This window comes from Oratosquilla oratoria, chromosome 23 (genome assembly GCF_046742065.1).
Source record: "Oratosquilla oratoria isolate Oo_2021 chromosome 23, ASM4674206v1, whole genome shotgun sequence".
Lineage (NCBI taxonomy): Eukaryota > Metazoa > Arthropoda > Malacostraca > Stomatopoda > Squillidae > Oratosquilla > Oratosquilla oratoria.
The window spans coordinates 37,240,028-37,253,192 of record NC_134799.1 but is presented as its reverse complement, the minus strand read 5'-3'; the positions used below and the strand labels follow the sequence as shown (position 1 = coordinate 37,253,192).

At 38.3% G+C, this 13,165-nt stretch overlaps 1 protein-coding gene across 2 annotated transcripts in view; it reads right to left on the bottom strand.

The window, feature by feature from the left end:
* Nucleotides 1–5,529, bottom strand: part of LOC143037684 (RWD domain-containing protein 2B) — a 21,044-nt gene extending 15,515 nt beyond the window's left edge. The window contains exon 1 of one of the 2 annotated variants that reach the window (XM_076206218.1): nucleotides 5,481–5,529. In XM_076206218.1, the coding sequence (XP_076062333.1) occupies nucleotides 5,481–5,524 (44 nt within the window). In that variant the 5' untranslated portion in view covers nucleotides 5,525–5,529. Of the gene's footprint in view, nucleotides 1–1,527; nucleotides 1,594–5,480 lie in introns of those variants that run through there. The other variant, XM_076206220.1, reaches the window with a different exon arrangement.
* Between the last annotated feature and the right edge of the window lie 7,636 nt (nucleotides 5,530–13,165).

The following is a 13,165-nucleotide window of genomic DNA, read 5'->3' as shown; positions in this document are numbered from 1 at the left end:
GGTGATCTAATAGAGGTGATCAAGTGGACAAAGACTTTAACAAGGGTGACGCAAACAAGGTCATCATATTCAGAAATCAGGGCAGGACTCGCAGTGATGGATTTAAATTGGGCAAATTTAGATTTAAGAAATAGGCAAGAATTGGTTTACTAATAGGATGATCAACGAATGGAAAACTTATTAACCATGTAGTGAGCGCTGCAATTATCGATTGTTTCAAGAAACGGCTAGGCAACTTTATGGATAGGTATGGCAGATGGTAATGGACATGGAACTGCCTAGTGTATGCGATATGGTCTCGTAGTTTTTTTCATACTATGTTCATATATATATATATATATATATATATATATATATATATATATATATATGTTTGTGTGTGTAATATATTTATGCATATAAGTGTATATATATATATATATATATATATATATATATATATATATTGTGTGTGTTCGTGATCGACAGCTATTTCCTTCCCGGAAGAGAGCTCATATATGACCTATGGGTAATGATGTGACCTTACACGCACACACACCCAACTCCCAGACCACGAGAGTTGGAGTAACGACTCGCAGCGCAGCGATACTGAAATTATTTCAGCAGCGCGCGCGCGTTGGCGAAGCACGGTATAAACGGTCCTCTCGGAATCCGTTTTGTGGGTGCTTCGCGTTAACGTTTAGTGTTGTCTTCCTGATCAAGCGTGACCAGACTACTGTCGAGTTGCAGCAACTGAGTTCCTACGCCCAGTGACGGTTGAAAGAATCAGGAGCCAAATGCCATGACTGTCATGATCCCTATCCTTATATCTAGTTACTTCTAGTTTAGCACAATTACACAATGTGTATTAGACCCTACTCCGAACCTACGGCTTCCTAACTCCTTTTGTTGCTATGCAAAGCTATTAATTTGTTCTGCCTACTTTCAAGCTATTTTATTCAGTCGAAGTAAACCCCTTAGCTGCATCACAAAGGTTAAATCTATCTTGGTTAACGCTTTCACTGCAAATGTACATTTGTTCTGGCTGCCGTCAGACAATTTCATTCAGCCGTGGGAGACCCTACATAGCGAATGGGTTCATCTACAGTATTATTACTGACGACTAACGTTCGTTTTGGTAGCCGCCAAGCGATGTTCTGCGTAAAGCCATTCGCTTCGAAGGTGGTGGCCGGCTTTCCTTATCCCTTCAGCTAAATAAAATCGTTTGGTGACACTACTACACCGCAGCGAAAGTGTTAACACCCCCACACGGTGACGCACTTTAGGTGTTTTACATAATAATAATAAGTTTATTTGGCATTGAATCAATATACATGAAGTGCAGACAATGAAAAGAACAGATAGTTCGAAATAACAATTATAATTGCCGAGGATAACACAAAAAAGCATGTAAGCTTATTTCTATTGTGGTCCTCATAGCTAATACCACATTGTTGAAGGGATTCAAGTATTACAATTCAATGCGAACTGTATTCTCTGTACATGAAGTCTGTCCATTACTAAAACCACCACTTGGGTTCCTCCTACCTCAGACAACACGACTGCGCAGGAGAACTTCATGAGAATGCTGCTACTCACCCTCCCGGCTGCCCGCTTCTGAACAGAGTACATCACCTCCTCTGGATCCTAGTCACACGAGTTTCCACTCCCCCTCTCCCCACTTCCTCCATTACCTCATTCCTCCACGCCGCATGCAAGCCCCACCCCCTTTCTAAGGCTCCTCTCCTTTACCCGTTATGATAAACGTACTCGTGTGTTTCCATTCTCTGGTTTTGACGTGGTTTCCTGATACTAAAATTTCAGTCTGTTCTGCCTTGTTCCATTGTCGGTGTGTCCTTCCTGGTGTTAACCTGCTATTTTTCGGAGGCCGCCTGACGCTTCGTTCCGCCATGTCGCGATTTTGTGCGTTTTGTCCTTTTGACACGGCAGCTCCGTCCGTTTGTACCCTCGTGGCAGTTGCCAGGTGCCTTTCCCGCCAGCCCGCCGCGAACCCAAGCCGGACCCCACCCCCTTCGTCCTCCCTTCCCCAACACGCTGCCTGACCCTATTTTTCTTATTCTCTCCCCCTTCCCTACTTCCTGTGTGCAAGTCATGGTATCATACTCCCGTAGATGATGCAGGATCCTCACCCACTCACGGAGACAAATAAAGTAACTTGGTGGCCGGGTTGTACTGTTTTTATATATAAACGTACAACCCGTTACGGAAGAAATTATAAACAATTCTCGATCCCAAGGATCAATCAACAACTGAGAAAGCTGGTGGTTAGATACTAGCTTCCAATCACAGAAATAGCGAAAATGTGAACCCAGTATGACAAACAAATTTAGAATAAGTCACAGGAGTGTAAATCACCAAAAAATGCTTACTAAGACTTATACTCGCTGTAAGAAAGATAAATTTGATGGCGAAAAAGAACGAGAAGGATTCAGAAAAGGGAAGATGATGTGTTTTTGTTTACAAGGCAAATTTGTGACCCGTGTTGGGTGGAAGGAAATATGTGATGTTCTTAGATATTGAGAAAGATTATTAGACAATTCGATTTAGTAAAGAGCTGAAATGATATGCAATAGGACGGAGCACTTACGATAGTTTGTATGTGCAAACATGAACAGAAAAATATTAGTTCAATAAGTCAGGAATGGGACATGAGATGTGGATTCCAAGGCTGTTCAACACATCCTTTGATGAACTAACGTAACAACTAAACAAACAGGAAATGTGTGGAGGAGTAAAAGAGGTGGAGTATAACAATGAACGTGCATGGTGTGGTGTTGGTTACAAGTGCTCAGGTACCTGGAGATGGTGGATAAAGGAATATAATTGGAAATTTTACAAATGCTGACGAGTGACACTAAGGAGGGACGAGCGCAAAGAAAGTTGTAGGTATATAGGAAAATGTCACAGTGGGGTTGGTGAAAAGATCCGTAGCACTTGAACGTATAGTTGATTTGCTTAACTCGGGAATGTGAGCAGAAGAGGCGGTGGAGGTGTACCGAGATACACAAGTAGCACATTACCAGGAATATTGAGAGGATGGCGAATGAAAAGAACGCAAGGAAACACATGGATAGGTGTGGGTGTAAAAGAAAATATATGTGCTAAGACGAAAGGGGCGTGTAAAAAGAATGAACAACGGGATTGCAGCCTACAAATCTACAAAAAAAAAAATATGGGAAAGCGAAAACAAGAAGGCAGGGTACAGGAGAGAAGTGTTAGCAAAATGAAGGAAAGAGATGAGGCGGAGGGTCCACAATAAAGAAATGTTGGAGAGCAGACAGACATATCGCATGAAGCAGTAGAAATCTCGGACTCGGGACAAGGAGGGTGAGCGAAATGATAACCAAACGATGCAATAAACAAACAAAGAACATACTGATGAATCAATAATAAAAAATAAAAAAAATCATCTGGCAAGAATTTCTTCCGCATCTATCTATCCATTCATCTGTCGTTAACGTTTCCCTTGAAGGTACAGCAGATACAATCTGGATCCCTCTCGCCATCTTTGCCTCAAACTCTACCAACGGACTGTGCCAAATCGCCGCTAACATCTAATTCACAACTTTCACCCCACGCTCACTCTATATAATCATCTATGACTCACGAAGCACTCGTCTATCATCCACATATCTAATCATTTTAAACCTGTGTCTTTTTGCTGCGTGTTTTCTCATGGTATCTCCGCCAATGCATAGGCCAAGGTAACCCGAGATGTGGTAATAGAAAATTCGAATGGATCATGAAAACGTTGGAGTTCTAAGATATGCAGATGGTATTGTAATCATTGACGAGAGTGAAATTAGCATCATCAGAAGCATAGAAGAATCTAAAGAAATTGCAAAAATACTCAGACTACTGATGAATGTGAATACACACACTCTTTACCATTTAAGCAATCATGCTATTTCAACAAGACCTGTCGTTCTTTCATGCCTAAATAGCAGGTCCTTCCAGTCCATTTTTCCAGCACCATTTTATCTAGATATAATAATTGTCAACTTCCTCTCTTCGATCTTTTAATGTGGGAAGATCCTGTTTTCTTTATTTTTTCTCTTATGCCTTACCTTTTGAGATTGCGATCATCCTGGCTGTTGCCCTTTGTATTATCTACTTGTTTTATATCTGTGTATAAGGCGTGGTGACCATACCAGTTACATATTCCAGTCTAGGAAGAATTACTTTCATTTATATTTTTCATCATATCCTCATCCTTGTAATTAAACTCCATTCTTATATTCTTCAGCTGTTTAAAAGTATAATTTGTTTTTCTCTTTATATGATTTTCCGGCGACAGCACCCCTGATTAAAATCACCAGATCCTTTTCTTTATTTCTTCTTTCATTACTATCATTTTATTAATTTATTCATTTTTATATTTGGTATTCATTTATTATTATTATTCATGTATTATTATTATTATTATCATATCTTTTGCAGTGTTGACCCAACATACTGAATACGCGCGATAAGGTCGCGAAATTCCCCACAAGAATAGAGGAGTTGGTAAACTATAGCCCATATCAATATTGATTCATTCCCACTTCACCCCCTACATGGCTCTTCAATATTATCCACATGCTGTCAATCTTGAACAATATGAACCATTTCGCAATATTGATGCTTCTGCCTTCCCCCTCTGCCATACAAAGCCACAAGGGAGCTTCACCTCTTCCCTGCTTTCCTCACCCTAGGAGAAAGAGGTGGGCGTGAGAATTAAAATTAAATTAAGGCAAAAATGAAAAGCCTTTCATTACCGTGACGTCTCCTTAATTAAATGAATAAAATCGCTACACGCTTGCCTTAATAAAATCGTCAAGGACGTCACCGTAACATAACGGTTAAAACAAGGAAAATACACTCAGGTCAAAGCAGACGTTGGTACAAACCGACCACGTAGTAACTGATGAAAGTCACGAGGAAGGTCATAACAGGGCCAGACCGGTGGACTCTGCTTCGTGCGGAGGAAAAAAAAATCAACATCTGGGGTGAGAGGGGGTGTTGTGTGGGGGGTGCTTCCTCGTGCCCCTCGACAACTACAACGCACATTTCGTTTCAACCCCTTTACAGTGAACAAATTTCCATAACCCCACTCTCGCCCCTTAGATACAAACGTATTTTCTACTTTTTTTAATTAAAACACTGGCCCGACTTGACTTTATTTCCTTACCAAAACTTGTAGGAGGGATATCTGATTACCATTTCCGAAAAATATACAATATCAAAGCACTGTATGTGACCCATAGCCACGTCTTATCGAGGCTTTTGTGACACTTCTGCAGCAGACGAAACAAGGAACTGCCCGCCTTCCAGTCACATAAAAACCGTTAGGAAAGATGACTCAACTGCGTCACTTCTGCGCAGTTTTTGTCTTATATAGGTTTCTACCACTTTACAAATATTTGAAGATACCTGCCCCATATATGAGATTAATACTTGCCTTTCCTTACTTATATAATTGAACGAAAAGTTCACACTACCTCTTTCCTTCTTTATCTTCGGAAATATCGTACACGTGTATCATGTAAACATTGCTTCCATTCGAATGTAAAATGAAATTATACCTAAAATAAGCATGAAATGGAAGCACAATAGATTAAATAAATATATAAAATAGTAAAACATATAAATATATCTAGTTTTTAGTATATTGTGCAAAGTTTTTCTAAAAATTAAGGCAAAAAGCTTGCACAACTGTTCACCATTGTTTGCCACTACCTTCTGTTTATGGTTTTTGTGATTATTATTACATTATAAAAATTCAGTTAATTTTCACTTAATTCTAGGCACTAATTTTATACATCCAAGATTTACTAGTGAACAGTTGCTAAGGCGGAACATGTTATCACATGCAACACGAATGTACTTTCCATTGTGTTCGCGCGCAAATTCTAAATGTTTTACTGTGCAAGTGCACATGAACCATACATAATGTGCGCGTGAATTACTAAAATTAAGTTACTCTTTTAATGAAAAAAATCAGACCATCTGTTTTTATTTCTTCTACCTCTTTTTCGTAGGCCCTCAGCATGAATAACGTGAATCCAAGAAAAGGTGCAAGGAAATAATAAGTTTGACAGGCAAATCAACAAAACATAACCGGTGGATAAGAGGATGTGTAACCAAATGAATATATTTAAGTGAACTAATAGTTATTTACGAGTTTTACACGATTTACAAGAAGATTTTACCACACTAAGTTCAGAGTGTGCTGATTTGTTCAAATACATCCGCAGTGATATTTCCTTTCAAACTTATTTCTGATTGCACTTTTCTCCTCTGTTTCGCCAAGTAACCAGTGCTACACGCTCTTTCGCATTTATCTTGAAAGTCTACAAATAAAAATGATTATAATTGTAGTAATAATAATGATAATAACACTAATGATAATGATTTTACAAGGTAGGTCAGAAGCAATGCGGCAATACAGCACATCCAATGTAAGGTCTCTTCAATTAATCGGCAACCTCTGTCCTCTGCAGAAAAATAGAAAACGGGTTAAACGGGGACAAATCCCTTCGGTTGGCGTCAAAATATCATTCACACATAACCACTTCCTACCCCCTCCATCCCCAACCCCATCCCTTCCTTGCATCACAGTATAATAACTGATAAAAATAACAGAAAAAATAAAATCTAGAATAAAATTATATGTATTACATAAATAAATATATATATATATATATATATATATATGTATATTTATATATATACATATGTATGTATGCGTAAATAACCACTAGGAAAAAGTAAACTAACGAAGCAGAGCGCTTTCTATAATTCCTTCTTTGTATCTGCACTGAAGATGTAATTATACGAAAGTGCTCTGCTTCGTTAGTTTACTTTTCCTAGCGGTTATTTACGCATTTGTGAACACACGCTCCTAGTGTTTTTATTGCATATATATATATATATATATATACATATATACATATATATATATATATATATATATATATATATGTATATACATATATAAATATATATACATACATACATAAGAGAGAGAGCGTAAACCATTGCAGTTCAGCTAATACCTGTTCAGTGGAGCAACCAAGATTTGTCCAGGGGAGCTCACCTGGTCCCCTTTTCAATGTCATGGCATTAGGCATGAGACGATATCTTTCGTGCATCATGGATATAGAAAATACTAATGCTATTACCGATACGTATGAGACATAGGAAGCACTTAAATTTCATTCTGATTTTTTCTTCTTTTATTTTTACTTGAAAAATACTCTGTATACAGCAATACCATATATGGATACTAAATTTCAGCATAGAATACTTCTCCGGTGTATATTGGACCTCTTGGTGATACATATCCGCCAACATCAAACTACTCCATCTTCTACCTTATGCAAGTTCCATCCAGTTTTCTGGACCGTCATTATTTCTCATCCCCACCACCTTCACGCCAACAATCCTCACCAGCTCCGAATTTACCAATAGACATAGTAGGTCACCAGCGTAAGGCCCACGAGTAACTGGCACTGAACTAACTTGTCATTCAAGAATGGCAAAGAAATTATAATAATAATCAATATATACATATACATATATATATATATATATATGATATTTATATATATATATGTATATATATTTATATATATATATATATATATATATGTATGTATGTATGTATATATATAAGGCAGGCATTGTATTACAGTGCAATAATCCATTTCTTTTTCAGTAAAAAGTAGCCATAATCTATTAAATTGAAATTTAAACTACAGTAATATACATATATATATATATATATATATATATATATATATATATATATATATATATATATATATATATATATATATGGTCACGAAGAATTGTCACCCCAGAAAGCCGAAAATCAACAATGGAATAAAGATTAGGTTAGGTCGACTGAAGGTTATACTCATTGTCATCAACAACAACAGAAGAATCGTAAACCCAGGATGAACATGCCATAATTGTATAAATTTGGGGAACTACTGAGGAGTTTGCCTAAGGCCCAGAACTTGTGGGTCACAAGTAGGTAAATCTGGCCCTGCACCTCATTCGAGGTTTTCCTCTTGATCTCCTTTCTTGGTATCCTGCTCTCATCCATGCGTGCAACATGCTCTGCCCTTCTAAGCTTATTTTTCTTGACAGCATCCGTTCTCTCCAGTTTAGTTACTTGACTAAGTTCCCAGTTGTGCCTTTTTCTCAATCTGTGTTCTTCTTTATTTGGATTCTGTTATAGTTCTCAGTATTGTGTTTTCGAACACCATAATTTTTTTTTTTTTTATAGCCGAATTTCCGAGGCATATGAAGCTGTAGATCGTATTATTGAATCAAGTTCGCAACTTGATTGTTCGCGATATTTATTTTATTTTCATGATATCTTGTATGATAAAGAAACTCCTATTAGCTATCGATAATTTCACCTTAATTTCTTTATTAGTTTTGTTTTAATGTTACTCCTATTAGTGTATAGTTAATTCGCAAGCCGATTTTTTTTTCGTTATCCCGTTGTAAGTAATGATTATGTTGATAAAGTCCTCTCCATTTTCAGCAGACCAACATCATCAGCATAAGTTAGGTATTTTATCGATATATTATCTAACTCTTGTCACTCTTCCCATCACTAAATTCATTGGCAATACTGATAGGACATACCCCTAGCGCACCCCGCTTCTAATATCGAAAGGATTTTACAGCATTTCTCCTACTTTCAGATTGATATATTGGTTATTATAATGATAGACAATTCACTCAAAGAATCTCAGTCGACCTTGCGTTTTCGGTTGGCAGCCCTGCTCACCCTTCCCCCGCTGAGCTGGTTGAAACCCGAAGCTTTCTAATATATTTATATTTGTTCACTTAGCTCAGTGACTATACGAGTTATACGAATTTCATGTACAGCTAGGGATGAAGCAATCCTTGTTCACCTATTTCAAAGATTTCTATCTCGATAGCTCAAAGAAAGATAAGGAATATAATTTTAATGGGTGCTACTACAGCGTGAGGTCTACCGCCATACGTCGCCTACCCAGGTGCAGCCTGAGGCCTACCGCGTGACCCGCGTTCGTAGAGAAAATAAAAATTTCCATTATACGGACATGAACAACAAATTGCACTGCAACCTGAGCCTGTGTGGAATATTAGAATTAATATTTCTCTTTATATTGGATATACCAATGTCCACAGTAACGACTCTCACAGGAAAATCTGCCAATACTGTGACTGGTTCAACATGTGCCGAGAGGTGTGTACAGCCATAGTTTCTCATCAACTACGAGGGGAAGATGGTCGGAACAACAGATAACCCCGTCCAAATTGATGAGGCAAGATTTGGTGGTCGATCGATGGAAGTACAACCGAGGAAGGATGCTGAATGGAGACAACGCTCCTCTCTCCGAGGACAGTGACGCAGAACAAGAAAACAACAGAAACCATGGGGGTAGAATTGATGGGCTTTGGGTTTTTGGTTTTAAACAAGGTTCAGACTGTCGGTACTTTTGGATGGAACGGCGTGACCGCAACACTGTAATCCCTATTATTGAAAGGGAATGTGCATATGGTTCGGTGATTCATTCAGATGAGTTGGTTGTCAGCTGTTCCAGTCTCATCTTGACAATATTTGCTGGAAGGTGATGAAAAATAATTCCAATTATCTATTTGTGTCATTCTTAGAAGATGTACGAAGTGTGTATCGCTAGAATAAATGTATGGAAATATATAACATGTTTATTTTTACTTTTCTTCCTTTAATATGAATTAGAAATCTAATTATCTATGTAATTCCTAGGACATGTACAAATTATGTGTTTATCGCTAAAAATAAATGTATGGAAATGTGCGATATCCATGAGGGATGGATAATGTAGCGGTAGACCTCACGCTATAGCACTAACGGGAGGTAGACCTCACGCTAGTCTGGTAGATCTCACGCTAGTCTGGTAGACCTCACGCTATATTATGGTAGACCTCACGCTATAGTGTGGTAGACCTCACGCTATAGTGTGGTAGACCTCACGCTATAGTGTGGTAGACCTCACGCTATAGTGTGGTAGACATCACGCTATAGTGTGGTAGACATCACGCTATAGTGTGGTAGACATCACGCTATAGTGTGGTAGACATCACGCTATAGTGTGGTAGACCTCACGCTATAGTGTGGTAGACCTCACGCTATAGTAGCACCTTTTAATGTTTATACAGCATTTTACTTATTATCGCTGTGTTCAGTCATTATGAGGCTGGTTGTAAATTGTGATATAAAATAGTCATGAATATAACTGTGATTTCACATATCCCATAAAGTGACACATCAAAGAGAAAATGAAAGGTTCATATGATTATCTTTTGATACTGGATGGATGGCGGGAAGCACATCGTCTTGCTCCCTCTCTCCCTTCACCCTAATCAATCTCATGAGTCAACATGACTTGAGTACATACCGCTCATGGTTTTTCGATCTCGATTGGTTTACGGCTTTCATCGTCTCATATTTATTATCTTCTTGAGTCTTTGAATACGGTTGTACCAACGTTTATGGTCGGAAGAGTGACACTCAGATCGGAAATTGAAATATTTAGATATGAAAAAGTTCGTGAGTTACATCGTAGCGAAGGGCGAGCAGGGCTGCCAACCGAAAACGCAGGATCGACTGAGATTCTTTGAGTGAATTACATATAATGGAAATATGATTGATGAACCAATCCCAGTTTATTGTTGAAACATTCTGGAATGCATGAAAAAGTGTAATTTCAATACATTTCCCAGTCCACTAATTAAGTCCACAAAGTGGTGGAATATTAATGCTTGATCATGTTGCAAGGCAGTTTTTGGCATTTCGAGCTCATAGCATCATGCCCTCCGTGGTTGCGCCATTACCAACTCAGAGAAACAATGGGGATTTACAACTGCATATCAGGGATGCAATGCACCCTAGGGTCTATGAGAGGGGGAGTCCAGCCAGTGCTTTATTCCAGGGCCCCACAGCAACATTTATCACCCCTCAAGAACAAGCACTTTTAACTACACCCATCCTGTATACATTCACATACACAAACATCACTATACTTATCACACCACACTTACTTCTTTTTATTAGTATTTATTATTATGTGGATGTCCTGTGTCTTGCTGCATTGCTTCTGCCCTGGGCAGTGGGTCCACAAGGAGCTAAGATAAGAGGGAAACAAGGGTAGTGGATGAGAGTGGAATAGGTAGGAATGGGTATGTCCCTTTGAATTGGCTACCTCCCTTATAAGGGGGAAGAAGCCTTTGATATATAGAATTATTAATTATTGTAGATTTACTGGACATCATATCCTTAATTTTGAGAAAAAAAATTGCCTGCCTTGGAGCCCCAAAGGGGTCTTGTACTGCCTTTGCCTTAAAAAAATTATCTTGGAGGACCTGATGCACCTGCCTAGTGTATGCTATCAATAGATGTTGATTCTACATGATCTATAGGTGCCAGACCATCACTTATTAGGAGAGTGGCTGAGTCAAAGAATCTACCCAGCTTACAGCCATCCATCCTAAAAACCATAAACCCATTCATCACCTTGGCTCCTTGTGCATGAAGGGTCATCCCTGTTCCCCACCACACCACTTGATTCAAATGGAATACAGCAAAACACAACACCTCCACAGCAGGGTCGAACCACTGAAGTTGATTTATCCCCACATCATTACATGGTGACCCCTAACCCCTTCATCCAAATGAGAAATATAGAGAGCAGACAAGAAGATATCCCTTCAGACCATGTAATTTCTTCATTCATTTACAACCACTATTCATTTCTATATTTTGCACTCTCTCTTCCTTGCTCAACAGACATTCCTCTTGTATCCAACACTTCCCTCTACCTTTCCACCCACTTCGCTATTGGTTTTCTCCTGAAGTTCCCTCCATCCATTTATATATCCCAAATTCTTTTTGCTAGTCTTTCTTCAATTGTTCTTTCCATGTGCACAAACTATGTTAATATTTTTTTATAAACCCTTTCCATCCTTGGTCTCAGCTTCACCTATACATTTCTTGCTGTATCCATCTTTATCAACCCTCCATATTCCTTTACAATTCATCTAAAGCAACTTTAGGGTCTTCCTTTCTGCCTCCTTCATATTCCAAGTCTGCTGCAAACAATGCCATGGGCACAATCAATCCCTTGCACAGTCTTCTCTTTGTTTATTCCCATATTTCTCATGATCAAGTTACCTCCTCTCCTGTACAAATGGTATAGACTTCCCCCTGAAAGCATAAAAATTATTATTTTCTTGGATCAGTGCTCCAATCCATCCTTTACAGTGGTGCGTGTATGTAGTTCTATTTCGTCATAATCATACTCGTACATGTTACCCTTAATCTGTCAAGTTACAGTTGTTTGTTAAATTACCTTATATTACTCTGGCAGAGGATCTCTCTAAATAACCCTGTATACTGTAGAGTACTAACTTAGGTGACATCCCCATGGACCAGTTACCCAGCATTTATGATTGGAGACTTATCTTCAACCAAAGAAGAATGCTGATTACTCTTTACATTTCTTATCCCTCTATTTTGCTACCCTCATTAAATCTAACAGCTCTGTGATTGTTTTCTGGTGTGATATTGTCCCCAAAGGCAGGAGCACTGATTATATTATTGGTGACAAAATACCTATCACTAACACTAAATGATAATCTTCTTTTGGGTTGGCTTTTTTATATGATTCTGTATAAATACATAAGCATGTTTTATTAGTATTAGTGAAATGTATGAATAACATGATGAATGTATGAAATTATTCAATCTACCTTATAATAATTGGTATTTTATGTTAAATGGTATTAGATTCTGTATGTACAATCCAGTATAAGATTGAATTGTGGTGTAATTTCTTCCATTACATTCATCATCATCATCATCAGAGGGAGGAGGGGATGATGGGAGTGAAATCGGTGGGAGTGGGTACATGCTGTTGACTTAGTTACATCCCTTATAAGGAGGAAAAAGCTCTTGGTATACAGATATAGACTGTATTATGTTTTGGCATTAACTGCCAGAGGGCTAGCACACAGTGCAGAGGCATGTTTACATTGTAACAACAAAGGGAGTATGTGGTGATGAAATGGGTGGGAGTGGATTTATGCTTTCTGACTTTGGCTACCTCCCTTATAAGGGTGAAAAAGCCCTTGGTATATG